General features: G+C 35.7%; 1 protein-coding gene across 13 annotated transcripts in view; it reads left to right on the plus strand.

Annotated features, from left to right (window-relative positions):
• Glut1 (Glucose transporter 1) overlaps window positions 1-20,959 on the plus strand; it is a 102,350-nt gene that overhangs the window by 25,110 nt on the left and 56,281 nt on the right. For 11 of the 13 annotated variants that reach the window (XR_013009607.1, XR_013009609.1, XR_013009608.1 and 8 more), the window contains exons 2-3: window positions 4,351-4,707; window positions 19,929-20,787. Coding sequence is in view for 10 of the 13 variants with exons in the window: in XM_076430436.1 (XP_076286551.1) it covers window positions 20,048-20,787 (740 nt within the window). In the remaining 3 variants the exon portion in view is untranslated. The remainder of the gene's footprint in view (window positions 1-4,350; window positions 4,708-19,928; window positions 20,788-20,959) is intronic. The other 2 variants (XM_076430437.1, XM_076430447.1) reach the window with 2 other exon arrangements.

Genomic DNA, 20,959 nt, shown 5'->3' on the forward strand with positions numbered 1-20,959 from the left:
TTTTTAAAAAATTTATTTTTTTTAAACCAATGCTTCCAATTGATTATAAAAAATCAGGTCGTTTGGTACAATTATAAAAAAGTTATTCTATTTTAAACAGCGTACGAATACTGTTTACACTCACTGTATACTGTATATACATATACTATTTGAATAAATGTTGAAAAAAAAGAGATTGAGTAGTTGTGGGATGATTATGGACAATTATAGAAGAAAAATTTGAAAATAACCCTCTTCAAAATGTATGCAAGATAATACTGTTTCAAGCGGTAAAAGGACAATCAATTTTCCCAATATTACGGAAATATATTTTTGCCTTATCGCTGACGAACAGCGGCATTGTACTAACGCGACGGTATTGAAAATTAATATTTTTAAATTGACACACTGAGGGATCTGTAATTTTGTAATTATGCATTAACGCATTTCGTCGCATAGAATTCTGACGTGGAATAAACGAGCATACTTCAATGGCAGTTTCCAGGGTAAAAGATTGCAAACAAAAATATAAGAAGGAGATTATGAGAATAGAAAAGATGCTTCAATGTGGCCAGGTCGTCCGCGTTTGAACGTCTGACGATGAGAACAAACGGGATTAACCTATTTCCTCATTCATCGGATGCAGACGAATTTCATTTATTTTTCAGTTACAAATGGATTAAAATGGATACTCTTATTTCCTATTGTATTTGCACATTTTTTATGTTACGGATTAAGGTTCAAGATTACCCTATCTAGAAAATTTAGGGGAAATGTACCTACTACTGCGGTATTTTTTCCCAATGAGATTATAATATGTAAAAAGAAATATTTTGCCCTGAACTTTGTACAATCAATGAGATTCTATTCTCGTTGGCGAGACAAACAAAATTGTCAGTCATTCTCATATTTTTATAATCTCAAAATGTGGGAAAACATCTTTACAACTTCTATCTCGATCACCAAACGACTGTTGTTCACATGATTGTACATTCATTACACTCCTTTAAATTGCATAGGGTAAAGTCTTATTATTATTTAGATACCTACTTCGATACAATAAAGATACAAAAAGAAAGGTATCCTGCCTTTTTAATAAAAGAATTAAGCCCTCAGCATTACGTGCATTAAAGTGAAGGAGGAGCTCATTCCTGCGATACAAAAATCACTAAGAATGTCCCTAATACTGCAGTGTGAATTGCAACTACGATGAGAAATGGGCTTCACTTCAGCCTAACGTTTTAAGTTAGGTACCTATTCCATATGTACATATAAATAGGTAGGATACGATTCTAGATGAAGATTATTATAAACAAAATATGAAGGTATGGCAAGAATTAAATCGAGAAGTAATGAAAAAAACAGTAACAAAAATAAGACAAAGTAAAGTGAAGTGCACGAAAATATCTAGTTATGGAACTGAAAACTTAAGGGACAAAGAAAGAATGGAGATTTTAAGAAATAAAAAGGAAGAAGAGAGAATTGAGAAAGACAACGGAGTTTATATTGTAAATGTATTTGTGAAATGTTGCAAACTTCACAATGTTCTTAATTTAAAACGTTAAAAGTTGCATAGTTTTGTGTCGTCAGTGTATAGTAACAATAGTTCTATTCTGTTATGTAGGGTTAACGATATTTTTTAAACCGTATGGAGAAAGTCATATGTTATCTGTACGCATATACATATAATAACAATCATTACGAAGATAATAATTCACTGATCTATGACGGTAAATACTTGAGAATTAACGAAGGTCGTATTTAAGACTTTCGAGGTCGCTTCGCATGTTTATCAACCTGTTGTAAATACCATACAGACATTTGTAATTACAGATTATGAAGGAGGTATTGCGTGATGTTAGTCATGCACACATTGTATAATACATATTTGAATTTATAACGTTCAACCGACCGTTTTGTAGATTTGAAAGAAGTTTATTTTCTGATGAGAAACACTTCTCAATATCTTGAAAATGTCTGCGTTTTAATAGTTCATCTGTTATGCAATTGTTTCCTTACTGTGACTGTTCTGAATAAGACGAATTTAATATCACATTCTGAATGCGTATCTATATGGAGAAGTAGAGGTAATAATTTTCAGAATGAAACTATGTGAAATGGAAGATATTAAAAATGTGTGTATGTTTTTTGTGATAACGTTCAAATTTATGAAATGACAAATACATAGCAATTAACTGGAGAGGAACATCGAGGAAGGAGAAATATGAATATTTTTGTCAAATTAGTCATTTTGTTTTAACTACAAATTTATTAAGTTAGTTGAAAAGTTATTTTGACTAATAACAGATCAATGTTTCCGGTAGTATTTTAAAAAATTTAGACCATTTTAATGACGTAATAATTAATCATTATTAAAGAGAAATTGTTAAATTTACTAGCATTGAGAAATCGAAGGTACTGACGTGGATTAGTAGAAAGTAATGCACACAATTGAAATGAATTCCTTCTCGCGATAATAAAACCTGTATTTTTATTATTGGAACCGTAAAGGAAGTGACTTATTTCTGTAAGCACTGACTGTGCTTTGTAGTGTCATTTATTTTGAGGCAGTATCATGAACCAAAAATTCTTTGAATACGTCACGGACTTACAATTACTATTTCTTTGAAGTCTTCCGAGATGCTCTGAAATGACGTGCATACTCAGAGATCTCGTATTTAGAAGTAAAAAGCGGAAGTTTCATCACATACACGCGGTGGTGTCTGTTCTTTTTCTTTTTGGCTGATGGATTGTTGCGTTTTTGAAGGCGTTTTTCATTTTCATAGGACGTCTATTTCTTCACACATTCCGTACATCTGAAATAGGTGGTAGAAAAAGCAATAACGTGAGTTCATTTAATCCCATGTTTTCTATAAGCATTATTATTTGTGTGCACAAACTGTTCTACTTCATTGTCATTTATTCAATGTCATTTATACGTTTCCAAGTATTTGGGCTCACTTATTTGAAATAGAAGATTGCCAACCCTGAGACAATATAATCAGTCAATAAATAATCTTCATCCCCTCTCCGATCCAGTTAAGAGTGCCACCTAACTTATTTGTAAACTGTTTGGTATATGAAAAAATGGTTAAAACGAAAGTCGTATGATTTCAAGAGTAGCGTACAATGTAATAATTAGTTTTTCTCAATAAACTTATCGATCGACTACGCAAATGCATTATGTAATTGTAAGGGAGAACATTTTAAGCATTGCTTGCATTAAACATCATTTATGAATAACATCTCGGTTTTGCACTCCATATTATATTCTAAATTAACCATTTAAAATAAAGGAACTCAAGGTATCTGAAAAAGCGGCACAGGATAAAACCAATTATTACATTGTATGCATATACATGTACTTGAAACTATACAACTTTCGTTTCAAGCATTTTTTCATATACTAAATAGTTTATCTGTAATTCAGGTGGCACACTCAGATAACTGACCTCGTACACCGAAACATTATAGTATTTCCCTTTCAAAACTAAAATTAGAGACAGGGTGATTTACTGATTGAACTCCTTTGTCTTTCTCAATTCTTCTTCCTTTTTATTTCTTAAAATCTTCATTCTTTCTTTGTTTCTTAAGTTTTCAGTTCTATAAGTAGATCTTTCCGTGCATTTCACTTTACTTTGTATCTTATTTTTGTTAATGTTTTTTTCATTACTTCTTGATTTAATTTTTGCCATTCCTTCTCTCTTGTCTTATCTATAATAATATAATCTTCATCTAGAATCGTATCCTACCTATTTATATGTACATATCAAATAGATACCTAACTTAAAACGTTAGGCTGAAGTGAAGCCCATTTGTCATCGTAGTTGCAATTCACACCGCAATATTAGGTACATTCTTAGTGATTTTTGTATCGCAGTAATGAGCTCCTCCTTTACTTTAATGCACGTAATACTGAGAACTTAATATTTTTATTAAAAAGGCAGGATACGTTTCTTTTTTTATATTTTTATTGTATCGAAGTAGGTATCTAAATAATAATAAGACTTTACCCTATGCAATTTAAAGGAATATAATAAATGTACAATCATGTGAACAAAAGTCGTTTGGTGATTGAAATAGAAGTTGTAAAGATGTTTTTCCAAAACCTTATGAGAATGATTGATTGACAATCTCGTTTGTCTCGCCAAGAGAATACAATCTCATTGAATTGTATAAATTTGTTCAGGGTCAAATATTTCTTTTTACATATTTTAATCTCATTGGGAAGAAATACCGCAGTAAAACGTACACCGGCAGTAATGGGTACATTTACCCTACCGTTTCGTAAAAAATAAGCAAAACTCTATTTTTTGAAGCTCCAATGTTGTTGTACCCTCTTAGTGCAATAAATTCTCGTTTGAATTTCAGGTTCGCAATCTGCACGCCGTCTTACATTGAGTCGGAAGTGAAGGTCCTCCGGAAGAGCCAGGTGGCACCTCGAACCACGTGATATACATATACACGTATCACAGCGATCGTAAGCGCGGCTGGAAATCCCGATTGATTTCTACGTTTACGTGGTTATCTCGCGACCATCGTCTTCTGTACGATTTTCGTCACGTGGACAAGAGCCTGGAGGAGGTTACGAACGATTCTCTTCGACGCATTCTATAGGAATCCTGACTGGTGAGAGATCTCCTCGCGGCTGCTGGAGCCAAGGAACGAGAAACGTCCTGGCGTGATAAACTATCATCGTCGAGCACGATGGCTTGCAAAGTCTCTAAGGTGAGTCGGATATTCTACTAATTGCTCGCCAATTTGCCGGCGATGCACTCGATGGCCTGCGAATCGTCTCATAATTACACCGGATAATCGCGTACACACAGACCTCGCGAGATCACGAGATTATGGAGATGTACAGTGGCTCTGGAAAGTGTTTGATCACTATATTTCTGATTCTCGATAAATCGTCGATATTTTAACTTTTATCATTTCAAATAAACCTGGACTCGTTTCAGAACTTGTTGCCACCACATTCACAATTCCATTGTTCATTTCTTTTGAACATTGTAACTGAGTGAGATACTCTTCGATCGTGTGAACGTCTAGGCAGACGTAACGTAAGACAAATCAAATTGACGTAACAATTCTTCCACAATCAACGTAAAACGATATAATTTGTATTAATATATATGTATATTATTATGATTAACACTAAACCTACCACGAGGGGTCAAATGACCCATTTTAGATTTTTTATTTGACAATTGAGGGGATGGATGGATAAAGGTGTAAAGTTTGTTTTCTGTAAAAGAGTTTTTAACAAAATATGTTGTCCTTTTTTGATGAATGAAGATAATTGTTATCTATTTTGTATTAGAGATTAACCATAACAATATATATATTTGTAATTGATTTGTGTTATTATTAGACTGCGGATTTTATGCATTTATGGTAAAAATAACGATGCACAATTTAAAGCGTTGGTCATATTAAAAAGATTTGAGAATATCAGTGTATTCGTTTCAGTTTAATAAGATAATTATTAATGGACAAATTTTTTATTTGGCACCTGTGTCTTGTAAACAACGCAAACATTTTTTATTTTGCATAAAGATCCGCAGTCTAGTTATTATCTTCATTCACCAACAAAGAACAACATACCTCGCTAAAAACTCTTTTACAGAAAACAAACAATTTGTTACTTGACACCTTTATTCATCCACCCCTTCAATTATTGAAATTGTAAAGGTGTCTTCATGGGAATTCATTGAATATATTTTTTGACTCCAGTATATATGTATTATGGTAAAAATCGCACAAAATATAAATTTTAATCTTCTTATTTTTATAATACTATACACATCAGTCACTTTTGATGGTTGTGTGTTAAACTGCGGATTTTTATGCAAAATATAAATTCTCCACTTTAATTGTAACACACAGGAATAAAATTGAAATTTATTTCTTTTCTTAACAAGAGTCGAACAGGTTGAAAAGAATATAACAATAATTTTAGATTCTTCCAGTGCTTCTACTTTGTTTGGGGTTTCTCCTACTCGTTTTTGTTATAAATGCATAAAATCCGCAGTCTAATTATGATACAAGAAGATGAAAGAATTATTTATTGAATTAAGAAGAAAATAACAAATTTTCAACAGGTGATATCAAACACATGAAGATGTTACTGCATGATACAACGGATGGAGACACGTTGTTTTCGAAAAATGATAACCATTGAAACGACTCTAAAAATATTGAATTTGTTTCATGACTGTATTTATCATGGGTTTGGAGATCGAAGCTTTTCCTTTTTGCAACAACCCCCTGAAACTTGATATTTCACAATTGGGAGTTGTCTTATTGAGTTTTGAATGAAAGGTATACTGCAGACTTTAAATTCTTTAAATTCTTTCAATTCTTTCATGCTTTTAGAGATGTTTTAATTTGCAGCATTTTTGAAACACATTCTCAAGTTTGAGACACAGACAAAGTCTTCAATTTGGTCACACAAAAATGTCTCAGAAAAAAGCAAAATAGATTATGAAAGTGGAGGGTTCAAGCATTAAAACGAGATTAGGTTTATTGTCGTACGATTCTTTTTTTACAGAATCGCAACTGTTTAAACATCGACAATGTGTAACAATCGGAAAGTTAGTATTGACATACTTTTCAGAGCCACTGCGTATGTGTATACCGGTAATCTGTCGAGACAAGCAAGACGGCTTAACAACCTGTTAGTTGCCGTAACGCGCAAGGTCGCGAGAAATCTTGCGACGAGAATCGTAACGATGCTGATAAACATTCGCACAATACATTTCATGCTTTGAACTTCGTAACACACAAGCAAGAAGCAGTTTCATTCGCGTTTCCGAGGATCAGACGGTCCGTTTCGAAACTTCTAAACTTGAACCGTTTAAGTTATTTAGTCTGAGCAAAATATACTTTGACCACAAACAATTGTGAGTGGGCATTGTTGTTTTTAAACTGGCAATAGAGACTACGACAATTTGTGGAGATTCGTGTTTTTATAGAAGACTTTGAAGGAGTCAAAATTGAGTAGAATTTTATTTTCTTCGCTTCGGGCTTCGAAGAATCGAACATAAAATTAAAGTTATCAGATTTTATTAACCTTATATTTTACGAATTACTGGAGATTTGTGTACGTCATGATCACACAAGGAACTACATAATAAAATATAGATTTTTGTGGGACATTGTGTATTATTGTATTTATGTGCCAAGGAATTTATACAGAGTGTATCATTTAAAACAGTCCACTTAAATATCTATAAAACTATTGGTCATAACAAAACATATTGTAAATAAAAGTTCAATGATTTCAAAGGTCACATACTTAAAAAAAGACGTATAATTTATACGAACGAATAAAAAAACTAATAATTTAGAAGATATTTTAATTTAACCCACTCGTATTGTTCTCCAATTATGTACATGAAAGTCTTTCTTTAATATCGTTAGTAACTGCTTTGTAAAGAATGACAAACACTCCACGTACAATCCCACGAACCTTAAAGTGCACATAATTTTTTCATTCTTTAAACACGTGTGACTTACGGTTAACAAATTGTAGCAATACTTGCATAACACACATCGAAGTTGCAATTTGATATCTGGTTGTACAAAGTGTCAGAAAGAAGAGATCTAGTCGTACATTTTAGAACAGGTTTAACCTATTTCTCTTGTATCGCTGTATTAAATTTTTAACAACCAATCTTTTCTTTTGTCTCGTTGTAAAAATGTTTCGTTGAATGAGTTTTCCGAGTTAAATGAGAACATATTGTTCTTGGAACGCAAACTCACTCTGTGCATGAAATTTTCCCGCTAATGGGATTCCCATGACGCTGTTTCCCAGAACTCAACGTCCGCGTTATACGAGGATTACTATACTTTGAATCTTTCTAACGTTTACTTTTTACTTTCCTTCTGATCTTTTCTATTAAATTTTGCATAAAATCTATTAACATACATTATTATTATTAAACAAACACGTTTATTACCATTGTTTAATGAGAGTAACAATGAATCGTATCACATCTGCACACGAAAAGTAAAATTATTATTATATTCGTTTTATCTGAATGAAAATATTTATAATTTAGATTACGACTGTCGAGTTTTACGCGATAATGATATGAATATGATACCAGTTATTTCATTTACCCATAATTCCATTAGAATCGTATGAAAACTCTCTGTTGAATTCTGACGATAATGAAATATGGATTTTGTGTACATTAAATTTCGTTAATGAAATTAATGAACAACATTTTATTCCATAACATTGTTTATTTTGTTCTCGGCAAGATATGGTGGTTATTAATTTATACAGTGGGGGCTTTTATAGTGCACCATGCACGTTTTTCTGTATCCAATATTTGTCATGAATCGATATAAAATTTAATTAATCACTCTCAAAGCTTGAAAATAAAAACTTCAAATTATGTTAGAATACTATACAGTTTACGTATGTATTTGATTTACCAGCTATCAATATAAAATGATAGGAAACATACAATGGAAGATTTTAAAGTGTATCATGAACGTTCTTCGGTATCCAATATTTATAACGAACTGATATGAAAATTTAATTATTTACTCCAGACAGTAAATGCAGATTCAAATGGAATACCGTGCAGCGTTTATCCCATATAGGTGGGTTAATAATTATCAATATAAAATGATAGAAAACAGGAGACTGTTAACCTCGCAAATGCCAATAAGAATTGCTTCTTGCTATTGATTCACTTTCTTCAATCATACGCTTCCCGAAGGTAGAAGAATTATGCAGAATGATTCTCGGTCTTCGATATGCGTCGGTCGATCAGAAATTGATTCAATCTGAATCTATTATATCGGTTTGCATGTTACGTGCTACACAATATTCAATTACAAATTTCCGTGTTACCAGCGGAAAGCACCGTTCCAAAATGAATTTACTACAAACTCGCGAACGGTAAATCTAAAATCTCCAAAAATTAGAATTTAGACATTGAAAATGACTAGTTTATTAAAAAAATCGAACCACAGTAAAGTCTTGATCTAAGCCCGACGGGGCTGCACGATCTTAGTCAGTTCGTATACACCGGTATATCCATGTGAACCACTACTAATTCAATTACGAAACTTCTTTATTCTTAATTATTTTTTTATGCGACTTTCGCCAAATTATTCGTAGCATATAAAAAGAAACTTCTCTTGCCTTTTTAATATAAAAAAATAAGCTCTCAGCACTCTCAGCATTACAAAAATAAAACAAAGTACAGCGAAGTGCACGAAAAGATCTATCTATGGAACTGAAAACTTGAGAAACAAAGAAAGGATGGAGATTTTAATAAATAAAAAGCAAGAAGAATTGAGAAAGACAAAGGAGTTTACGTTGTAAATGCAATTCTGAAATGTTGTAAACTTCACGACTTTCTCAATTTAAAACAGCTTCAAACTAAAGGTAATAAACATTACTCAAATGTTTGTTAAAAGTATTTTTAGTTATTCGATGACCCGGCTTAGATCAACACTTTACTGTAACAGACACTAATGACTCGAGGAAATGATTGTAATCTTTCTATGCCACACAACTTTCTTGAAGAGAAAGCCGTGCGAGGAATCGGTTGAAAGATGTTCGCCGTTCCAAAAGAAGATATCGAAAGACAACAAAGCAATTGAAACAAACGCGAAAGTTCGTACAAAAATTACAATGCTCGAGACTCGAAACGAGTTGCCAGCTTTCGATCGGAAGGTTTCTTTCTCTCTCTCTCTCTCTCTTTCTAAAGAGAGAAAGAAGAGCTGGTACTTCGAACGCGGAGTTTCGCAGTCAAAGTGAACTCGTACTCACTTAAAATTAATGACAGCGAACAGTATTAATAAAGCTCGTTACCGTGGTACTTTAATCGCCGTTCGTATGACGAGTCGACGCATACTGGTATCTGGCTTAATTACTGCAGCACAATCTTGCAGCAACTGACTGCTCGTTTCCAATTTGGCGTGCAGAACCGATGTGGAATCATCGCGCACGTTCCTTTCGTTTCGATCGTCAAGGGGTTAGGTTTCGGACTTACCGTAAAATCTCGAGTATAGCACACACGATTAGGGTTCGCAGTAATGACTCGATATGTGTGGACGAGATGTGCACGATGTTTGCGACTTTAGACTCATTACCGACAGGCATATACCCCCTTGTGATTAAAAACATTAGTAAGATAGTACTAATCTAATGACTAGATTGCGAATCTTTATGCATTTATGGCTTCAAAAAATTGTTAAAAATGCTAGAAAGTAAAAAATTCCACAGAATTTTTATTTATTTCAGATCTATTAGGTTGTTGCATATGAAATGTGTCCGATTTTAGAATGCTACGCTTATAAAACGTGTCGATCAAGAAATGCTATTGCCGTCTATAAGTTTATTATTATACAGGGTGTCCCAAAATTCGTGAAAATCCCGAAAGGGGGTGGTTCCTGAGACCATTTCAAGCGACATTTTCCTTTGCAAAAATGTTATCCGCGGCTTTGTTTAGGACTTATTAACGGAAAACACGGACCAATCAGAGCGCGATCTAGACGCGAGTTGCCACAGTCGGCCAATAGACAGTTGGCGCGCCGGGCCGATTGTGGCAACTCGCGTCTAGATCGCGCTCTGATTGGTCCGTGTTTTCCGTTAATAAGTCCTAAACAAAGCCGCGGATAACATTTTTGCAAAGGAAAATGTCGCTTGAAGTGGTCTCAGGAACCACCCCCTTTCGGGATTTTCACGAATTTTGGGACACCCTGTATAATATTTTGAGGTACAAAGCTGATCACATACACTAAACGTACCACGACCGGTCAAATGTTCTAGATTTTTTTATTTCACAATTAATGAAGTTATAAAAATGCCTTCAGAAGAAATGATTTAACCCTAATACGTTCCTCAATGGCGCTCGCCATTAGTACGGCCGTTCGCCGCGCCGCATCCCGTCACTGGCGGCAAGTCATGTCGGGCGAAGATATTTTGCTTTTTTGTTCGAAAAAACGTCGACGTTGCAAACTTTAAAGGATGGTTTCTCAAGATAAAAGTCTGCTCTATCGCGTGATACAGTTAGATTTTACGCCGGATCCTTATTTTTTAAGATAAACTGAAAAATATTCTCAACAATTGAGGCAAAAGTGGTGTCTCTCCATCTTCAACAATTGTTTAAACATGTTTAAACATTTATAATGTATTAATATTGGATATCACTGTATTCGGGAAAGTCTACAGAATCTTTTGCTGCAAAGAACAATCCAATATCTTTTATAATAACATCACAATATTTATTTAAAGTTGAAAAATATGTTTTCTATTTTCAAAATTAAGTTTCTCAAAAACTGTGCGTCTAGGGGAAAAATTAAGAGCAGATTCGGAATCAGCGCAAAAAACTATAAGAATCATCCAACAGTAATTATTGAACTTTTAATGTAATGTGTTGGAAATTTTAAGAAAGTGGAGTCAAATAGAATCTCTTAGTGTCAGTGGCAATGGCCTTTGTAGAGATACTACAATAAATTAATAAAAATCGTAATAAAAATTCTATTGAATTTCGTGTTCTAATATTTTTTGAAAATTTTCATACGCCATAAATGCATAAAGATCAGCAGTCTAGTAATCAGTATTGGCAAGTTTCTCTTAATATGGGGTTAGGGAAAAAGTTTCTTCGTATCCTCCCGATAGATGATCATACTTGATCATCAACATAGATGTACTTGAGTGAGTATCAGAGTAATTACAAACAAGAAATTGTGGTATTCGAACGGATATAAAACGGGTTTTCATATGTATTTGGTTCTTCCTTTATTTATTTAATATCTCAGTTTTTAATTAAAAACAAATATGTATTTAGTAAAAAGAATCGTTTAAAATAAGTAGCAGTCAAGGAACTGTGCTTCATTATACAGGGTGTCTCAGCTGAAGGAGGCCATCTAAATATCTCCTTTATTTTTAATGGCACAAAAAATATATTTGTGGCATAATTTAAATGGTATCGAAGGAGGAATGTCATAGAAGAACAATTTTTTTTGTTCGGTTATTTTTTAATAGTTTTTTCAAGGAAAACTTTTTTTTCATTCCATCTTGTTAATGACTTAAGCATATTCAAATGTATTTTTTCAGCCGCTATAAGATGGAATGAAAAAAAATAAGTTTTCCCGATAAAAAACTAACGATGACTTTGAAAAAACTATGAAAAAACCGGACAAAAGAAATTGTTCATAAATATTTGTTGTGCCATTAAAAATAAAGGAGATATTTACGTGGCCTCCTTCAGCTGAGACACCCTGTATGTACGGAGTTGTTGGCAATAAAATTGAAAATAATTCGGAGTGCAAAGGATTTATATGTATACGAAGAAACTTTGCCCCCAACCCAATATTTACGGGTCTCGCATTGTTGTAGGTCTTTTTCTTAATTTTGTTTTGTATAATTTGAAGAACGATATGTTGACTGTATCAGAAGTTAAGGTGCAGACTGTTTCGAAGATTTTACGGTACGTGTCCGCTACCATGAACGAAATCATTCCGTTACAAGCAGAGTCACTGGCAGAGCGATGGGCTCCGTTGTTTACGCTGCCATCGCGGGACTGGTACCCTTACAGTAACAGGAACTGTCAGTGGGCATGAAACTTGCATCGAGGGTAGCGCGCGTCGCGTTGTTGCACGGTGCATCGCGGTGCATCAGGGTACGAACCGTGCGCCGCGCCGCTCCGCTCCGCTCCGCTCCGGCTAACTTCGCGTGAATTAATCAACGTAGCTCCGTTCCGGCTGCTGGCAGACTTTCAGCGAATTGACACGAGAATCGTTCTGATTAATTCGCAATGAACTGTTCGTGGATTCTTGTCTAGTCTGTCTGCACGTCAAGTCGAATTGCCGGGGGACAAGATAAACGTTCGTCCACGGATACTTCGTGGAACAGATATAGTGACTTTGTGAAAAGCTCTCGCCTGTTGACGGCTAGTTCCTTTTAGAATGGAGGTTAATAATGATTCGAGTAATGCCGCGAAGTAGTACTGTGGATTTCTATGCAAATTCCCACTTTTCAATCCTGTTCGTGATCTTCTTTGCAACCACAGTGAGGAGCAAAAGTGAACACATAAACGATATTTTTACAAAAACGTATTTTTATTTACTGTTTGCATATAGAATAAAAACAAAATACACAGTATTAAGTACAATATTTCAGCTTTCCAAAAAAATTTAAACGATGATGATATTATTATTATTTTGATAAATACAAATAGCTTTCGTGTAATCGATTTTGCACCACAATTCATTTTCAAATAAACATTTCATATTTTTATGCAATACTTTGTCCAGAAGCCTTTGGCCTTGGTAGTGGCTTGAATGCGTTTAGGCATACTTGAAATTATATTTTCGCAATATTCTGAAGGAATAATAGAATACCCCTATTGCTGCACTCCTTGCCACAAATCATTTATTGTCGTTGGTGGATCATTGCAGTTATTCGGTAATTTCATTTTTAAATATGTCCAGACATTCTCGATAGGATTTAAAATAAGGATTAAAACAAAACTCAAACAAGGTTTAATATTTTCCTTCGAAAGAGCAGGTTTCTTCTTCTTCTCCATTGATATAAAATTAGTTTCGTTTAATGCTCTTCGAGCCGTCCACTTGCTTACTTTCTTTCCAACATCGTTTTCCAACAACTTTGCAGCCATTGACGCCGTCGTCGTGACTTCTGAAGTTATATATTTTGTTAATCGTCGCTTGTTCTGATAAGACAACATTTGTGGACGTCCTTCGAAAGTTGTAGGAACAACATTACAATATCGTTTCCGTATTTTATGTACTACAGCTTGGTCAACTGCAAATTCCCGGCAACTTTTCTCGTTGATAAGCCAGATTTTAATTAAGAGATAATACTATCTTCCACAGTCTTTGATAATGACTTCATGACAGTGTGTTAATGCGTGTTACTGCACGAACAACAACAGTACAACTACTAGAGTACTCCTGGACTCGAATAACACCGGTCATTGTTTACAAAAAATATGTTTACGTTTCTCAGCCACAAACGTTCTAATATTGTGCAAAGCCGTCTACACGGAAAATGTTTGTATTTATCAAAACAATAATAATAGCACGATCAGTAAAATTTTCTTGAAAAGCTAACACTTTGTACTTAATGCTATGTATTTTATTTTTATTCTATTTTATATGCAAACATTAAATAAAAATACGTTTTTGTGAAAATATCGTATGTGTGTGTTCACTTTTGCTCCTCACTGTATGGTGATTGGACACGTACAGTGTCTCTAATAATTGTTCAGAAAAAGAAGAAACTTTACATTCAGTGTATATCTGATATTTATTACATTTGGTACACTATTTACTTCAATGCTTGAATATTGACAATGAAATCGCATTTAAAACCATAAATATATACTTTATAATAGTTTTATATTGTCCCATTATATTGTCCGAGCTCTTAACTCCATATTATATTGCAGAGGTTTAGAAATTAATAGATAAAACAAAAATTAGAGGGTCGTTCTCATTGCAAGAATGAAACGAAAAGACTGTCGGTTTTCGTTAATCTATACGTTTCCTCGTATTTTATAAATATGCATGTAGCACAAATGCATAAAGATTCGCAGTCTAATGACGAACGTGAAACACGATAGACGCGGAAAGCAAGTGCACGTAAAAGAATCGGTTGGTCAAGATGACTGCGGTGAAATTGAATAATTTATTAGGTGTTGCACAAAGTAACCGGAGTTAAACATGGAGGATCTGAAGAAGAGCGAAATAAAATCAAAGCGAGGACACGTTGACAAAAGACACAAAAACAGATGCCGGAAATTAATTAGTAAACGGGGTAAACTGCGAAATAATTTTGTTACAAAACCGCCGCGACAGAAAGTGATGCCGTGACGCCGCGAAGAATAGTGAAATGAACACAAAGTAATGCAACAATGATTATAAATATGAAAGGTGAATTCATGAAACCGACTCATGAAATTAATTAGTAATTTAGTAGAGTGGAATAGAGTAAAATAATTATATACGGTGTGAAAAGGTTGCTTTTAAACGCAGTTTTTGTCATCTCGATGTTACGTTTTTATAAAAATATGCAAAATCGACAGTCAAATTATCATATACACGTTATAATACAATTTGTGATATTGGTTTGCGGTTCAGAGGAGGATTTAGTGGAAAATAGTAGAACAAGATATTCACTGATTGTTAGCTAGTTAGTGTCGCATATTGAGTTGAAATTTTCAATTTCTCTGTTACCATGTCCAATTATAAACCAATTGCGAACTGTCCAGGAAAATTGTACTGTATCATTAAAATGAAATCGACGGCAATTAAAAGTGCCGTGCAGAAATGAATTCGACATATCTGTTTTGGAAACAATTACCAGGGACAAATTTTTCCTCGTCGAAAATGCGACAGTGTGTCTTGCAGCTCTAGTGATGGGCATACAATACTCTGCCCTGCAAGTTTTCGAACAAATCAATCACCACGGAGTTTCGAATCAATTCGATATTTATTCGAAATCAGAAATTCTTGACACTCTTGAAAGACTTAAAGTCTTGAAAATTATTCGTAAAAGTCTTGATAATCTTAACAAACGTTATACTTTTTATAATGTTTATACCTTCATACCGCCATTTATTCCAATGCTGACATGATGTAATCATTGTTTCGTGATAGATGTAACATGTCAAGAGTTTCGATTCTTACGAACCTTCCAAAGTTTAGACTTTCAAGATTTTCAAGACAATGAAGACTCTCAAGACGTGCAAGAGTCTCAACAGTTCTAAGCTTCGAATTATGTTGCAAGTGATTCGAATATTTTGTCGTGAACATTGAATCGAAGCGATTCGAAGTGATTAAGATCCCATCACTACTTGCAGCTACTAAAGTTTTGCTTCTAATGCAATAAATAAGAGAGAAATGTATCGGTCGCTTTAAGAAGACGAGAATCGATGCGTCCACCATGTTTAACCTTTTCGATTGCGCATGCGTAAATAAAAATAAATCGAAATTTTAAAATAACCTTTCCTGGTGCACGGTCTCACTTCTGAGATAATCGTTTATGAAAAATTTCTGAGCAAATCTGTCGTTACTGTATAATTAGATGCTTAAATAATAACAAGACAATGGCATCTGCTATTCATTCACTTCCACGTATCGGGTTGTTTTAAATACTGTCGTATCACTGACAATCTTTATAAACAGTGTCATTAATCAACAACAGAAACGTTGACCAGATCATGATTGATGATCTGCTAAATTCTCTCGTTCCAAAAGACAATTAATAAACACAGTCATTCGTTATCGTATAATACAAAAGATACAATTCTAAACATAAATGTTGTACGTTGTATCTAGGGATAAAAGAAGAACTACACAATTGCAACACTAATAAGTACAACAATAGAAATTCAGTACAAAAGAAACGCAATCTGACAAAACACAGATTTTTACCGATCAAAAATATATACATATTAGCAATCTGCTACTAACTAATCTATTGTTTAATGAACCATTTAAATAGGTCTCGAGAAAAAGTCACTATATTTGTTTCGCCGACTACACAGGCTACCACGAAATTAAACAATTTTATTTTGAAGATGTGTTCTGTACGTGAAAAGTTAACAAAATTATCATATTATTCGAAAAAGTCGAGTTGAGATAATATGTATGTTATTAATTTGAAATGACAGAAAACAAATAGCTTCTGGTGATCTTATTCATCAACTGACATTTCTACGATGTATTCCGTTTCTCTTAGCACACATCGACAAAGTTCGATTGTTTAACTTCAAGGAACCCGTTATATGTGAATACACTAGTGCTTATACAATATACATACAACTTATATTGGTATTTTTTATTATCATTACATAATTTCAAATCACGTTAATCAGCGTCACCGTTTACGCACTCGTTTTCACAGTTGGAATGCCGCTCCACGTCGAAAGAGTATTTTTGACCTTGAAATATCGATTGCATAATGACGTGGTACAACGTGGACGAGGGTGTTCATTTGCACACGAACGCAGACGCGGTATGTCTGAAAAGTTCCCGAACTAACTTTGTTCCGAGGAATTTGTTAGTAATGTTTATCCGTCTGTTTTGACTGTGGCGGTCGACGAATTAGCCATTAGCGAAATAGTTGATGCTATTATCGTCCGGATATAAACCAGTGTTCCACGGGATGCGATTCTCGTGGAGAACGCGGGAGGTAAAGCCGCCAACAACAATTAAACTCGATCGAGAACAATAATATTCGAATCGTTTTGCCACCGTTTCAAAAACAAAAGGGAAACGAGGAGCGCGCTTTCAGTATGTATTTGAAAACTTTGTTGAAACGGGCCCCTGGAAATGCGTCCTGTTGAATTATTCATTGTTTCTCGCATTTTCCGCGGACCAATGTATTTTCTGCAAATCTTTCTCGGTTTGTGTCGCGTGTAGACACCTGTTTCAGATGGGAGGCACGTTTGACACGCTATTCTGCCACAATCGCGCGGAAATCAAACCAAACATAATAGACGAATCGAAAGCACTGCTCTAATAGAAATTCCTTAATAACAAACCGTTGTGAATAGTTTCAAATCGTATGTATCGATTGAAAAACTTGATTCTTCAGTTTATTTAACCCTTCGCACTCGGAGTTATTCTAACTCGATGATGAAACATTTCTTCCGACCTAGAATAATTCCATTAAGGGGTTACGCCACCCTGAGGCGGCCGAAATGACATCAAAGTTTACGAATTATTTTCTACGAAACTAGGAATGCTACAATTATTTTATTATTACATATGGTGAGATTGAAGAATATATTGTGTAGATTTTACAAAAAACTATTACAAATGGCCTAGTTATCCGTGGTCTTGCAATACTCCTCCGTCAGGACGCGCGCAGACGGTGTAACGGATTGTGATGCCCAGGATTATCCGAAACTAAAAAACTCATGATTTTATTGTTCATTGATAAAATATCTATCATGTAGCATAGGGATTTAAAGAAAAACACATTTTTGTACAAATGCGAGGAAAGTGGAAATGAACATTAAATTTTTACCAAAACAGTAAAACTTTAAACGATTGTTATAAATAATTGGGACTACATGATAGATAATGTTATTAGAATTATGTGTATCAGAAGCATAAATCGGACGTATACTTTCCGAGATATGTGTTATACCTGTTGTAGAAATGTAGTTTCGAGAAAAACGCAAAAGAAGGAAAAGTGCGACTTGGAAACGCGACCTACCTGCTCGGAAACCTGCTATTTTTGCTTAAATTATTCCCTGAACTCTAAATTTAAGGAAAATTGAGAGAATTCGATTTTTTTAAATCTCAGGGTGTGGCCTAAGCCCTTAATAATTTTAATAATTAATAATTTCTTTTCCATTTTCATAGATGTGAAATTGATACAACACCTCATGCTTTAGTAATTGATTAGCTACCAAGATATTTAATATAATCTAAACAATATTCTAAACAATATTTTGAATAATTGTATCGCAATTTTGAGTGGTGACTCTGACTCACCATTCGAGTGCTAAGGGTTAAAAAGTAATTGGATCATTGCGATCAATATACAGGCTGATCGGTAACTGGTGGTGCAACCGAAAAAGGGGTGATTCTACATAACAAAAGGAATAAGCCAAAAATGTAGAATAAAATTTTATAGTTGTGAGGCTTTCTTTTCGAGAAAAACTCAACTAAACTAGACTATAGCAAGTATAAACTATAGAAACTCAACTATAGAGGATTTACTGTATTTGTAATCAATAATTTAAAAAATCGATATTTTTTAATCATTTTGTTCTTCGATGTTTTTCTTCATATGCTGTGTTGATTACCTTAAATTTCAATAATAATCGACCTTTAAACTCTTATAACTATTACTTTCTGTTCCTAGTGTAAAGATCTGTCGAGTTCGCGAAGCCTGGTATTCGCAGGAAGTAGAACGTGTCGTTCACGATCAGACGCATCAGCCGATTCTGTCTACGGAGTGTCCCAGTATTCGGTACAACCGTTCTAAATGAGAAAATAAGTCGAAGATACGGAATAACATCCGTCAAGTTTGCGAGCTTAACATTTGTAAGAAGTAGAATCAGTAGATCATAAACAGACAGAAAAAAATAGAACAAAAGGAAATTGTAGTCTACGTTTTCGACTTACTTTTGATGTAGAAACACTACTTTTTCAGTTGTACCACCAGTTACCGATCACCCTTTATAATCTATCTGTTGTTATTGCAATTGTCTATCCGCAATTGAGACACACTGATTTTGATGCTCTTTTAGTTAGATATCAACTTGACACCGAAAACCATGTTTACCTCGGATTACGATAACCTTGCAGAAATGAATATTACTTACAAATCGATGGGAACAAATTCTGTAGGAGTGTGCAGGTACCCGGAATTTCGGGCTCGGGCATAGTCGGGTAATTTGCGCAGGGTTGAGTCGGAACCCAGAAAGTTTATAAAGTTCGGGCACCCGTGATTTCAGAAACCCGAAGTTGTAGTCGGGTCAGGTCGGGATCCCGAAACTTTTCAATGTTCGGGTACCCAAAGCTGAAATTGGAATGCTGACCCGATCCGACCCGCAGTTCGGGTACTCGTACAGCTCTACGAATATTCCCGAGCGCACGCTTGTTCAGAAAATTCTATTTTGGCAATGAAAAGCTAGCCCCGTCGAGCGTTCCCAGCGTGTACACCACATATGGGTTAAAAGTTAATAGAATAGACAAGTTGGCCATACTCCAATTAGACCGCAAACAGAGAAATGTAACGAGAGACTCGAAACAGCGATCGGTAACCGGTCTAGCCGCTTCGACTTCGAATCAGCTCGATTCTTTACGGAACTTTTCAAGCATCCCGCTCTCAGCGCATCTCACCATCAATGCTATCGTGTTAGTTAGAGAAAAGTGTGTCTGGCTGTACAGAATAAGAGAAAAAATCCAAACTGATTACACGTTACTCTTAGTATTCCTCGGAAAAGCAGCATCGGATGGTCTTTAGTTCATCCCAGCCGAGGAAGACGTTGAAGGGGACGATGTCGATCGTATAAAATTCTCTGTGTTGTGTCCTGGCGTAGCTCAAACGATGGCCGATTCACGCGGCTTCAAGCCAATAAACCAGTTGTGGCACAGCACGGCAGTGTCGACGGACCCGGATTCGGAGTGCCTCTACGAAGAGATCGCGGGCCTCTCGGGGTCCCAGGATACGGAGCCAGGTCCGGCTGGTGCCGCCGTCGGCGAGGAAGGGGAGGAGGAGGAGGAAGAGGAAGAGGAGGAAGAAGAGGAGGAGGAGGAAGAGAGGCAGAGAGGGAGGCTCGATTTCGGCGCACAGGTCGGCGGTAGCAGCAGCTGGTGGAGGCAAAGCAAACGAGCCGAGAGAAACGCCAGTGTCGGCGGCACCGTCAACGGGCGTGCGAACACCAACAAAAGTCACAAAAGTGTCGGGACTAGCTCGCGATCGCGCAGCAGATCGGCCGATCGGCCATCGAGCGGACGTCAGGACATCATCAGGGTGGAGGAGGAGCAGTATGCCGGGAGACGCACCTACGTGGAGCCCAGTACAGGCGCCGTATTACCGCCTGGCACCGGCCTCAAGCTGACCAGCGGGCGTTCCAGCAACACCGTGGCCCGTTACTTGCACTCGGCCTCCACGAACACCGGTCACTATCACCACCATCACCACGGGCTGCGAGGACCCTATCCGACCGGCAGGCCGATCGGCAGGCACCACCAGCATCATCATCCAAGCCACGGCGCGTTCAGTAATGAGACGCAGGAAGAGGTACAGGAGGACGATGAAGCCACTCTACGGGAGTTGCTTGTAAGGTACGTTCACACGTACCCCTCCCTCGCCGCGCGAAAACACCCTACTACCTAGTTTCTCTTCTTTCTTACCGTTCGAAAGATACGGACAACGTTTCGTTTTATTTCGGCCGTGGAACACCTAAGCGGGCACCGACCACCCGTTGACACGCGGTTACTCGATCACGACTTGATC

Source organism: Lasioglossum baleicum, chromosome 9, assembly GCF_051020765.1.
Source record: "Lasioglossum baleicum chromosome 9, iyLasBale1, whole genome shotgun sequence".
Taxonomy (NCBI): domain Eukaryota; kingdom Metazoa; phylum Arthropoda; class Insecta; order Hymenoptera; family Halictidae; genus Lasioglossum; species Lasioglossum baleicum.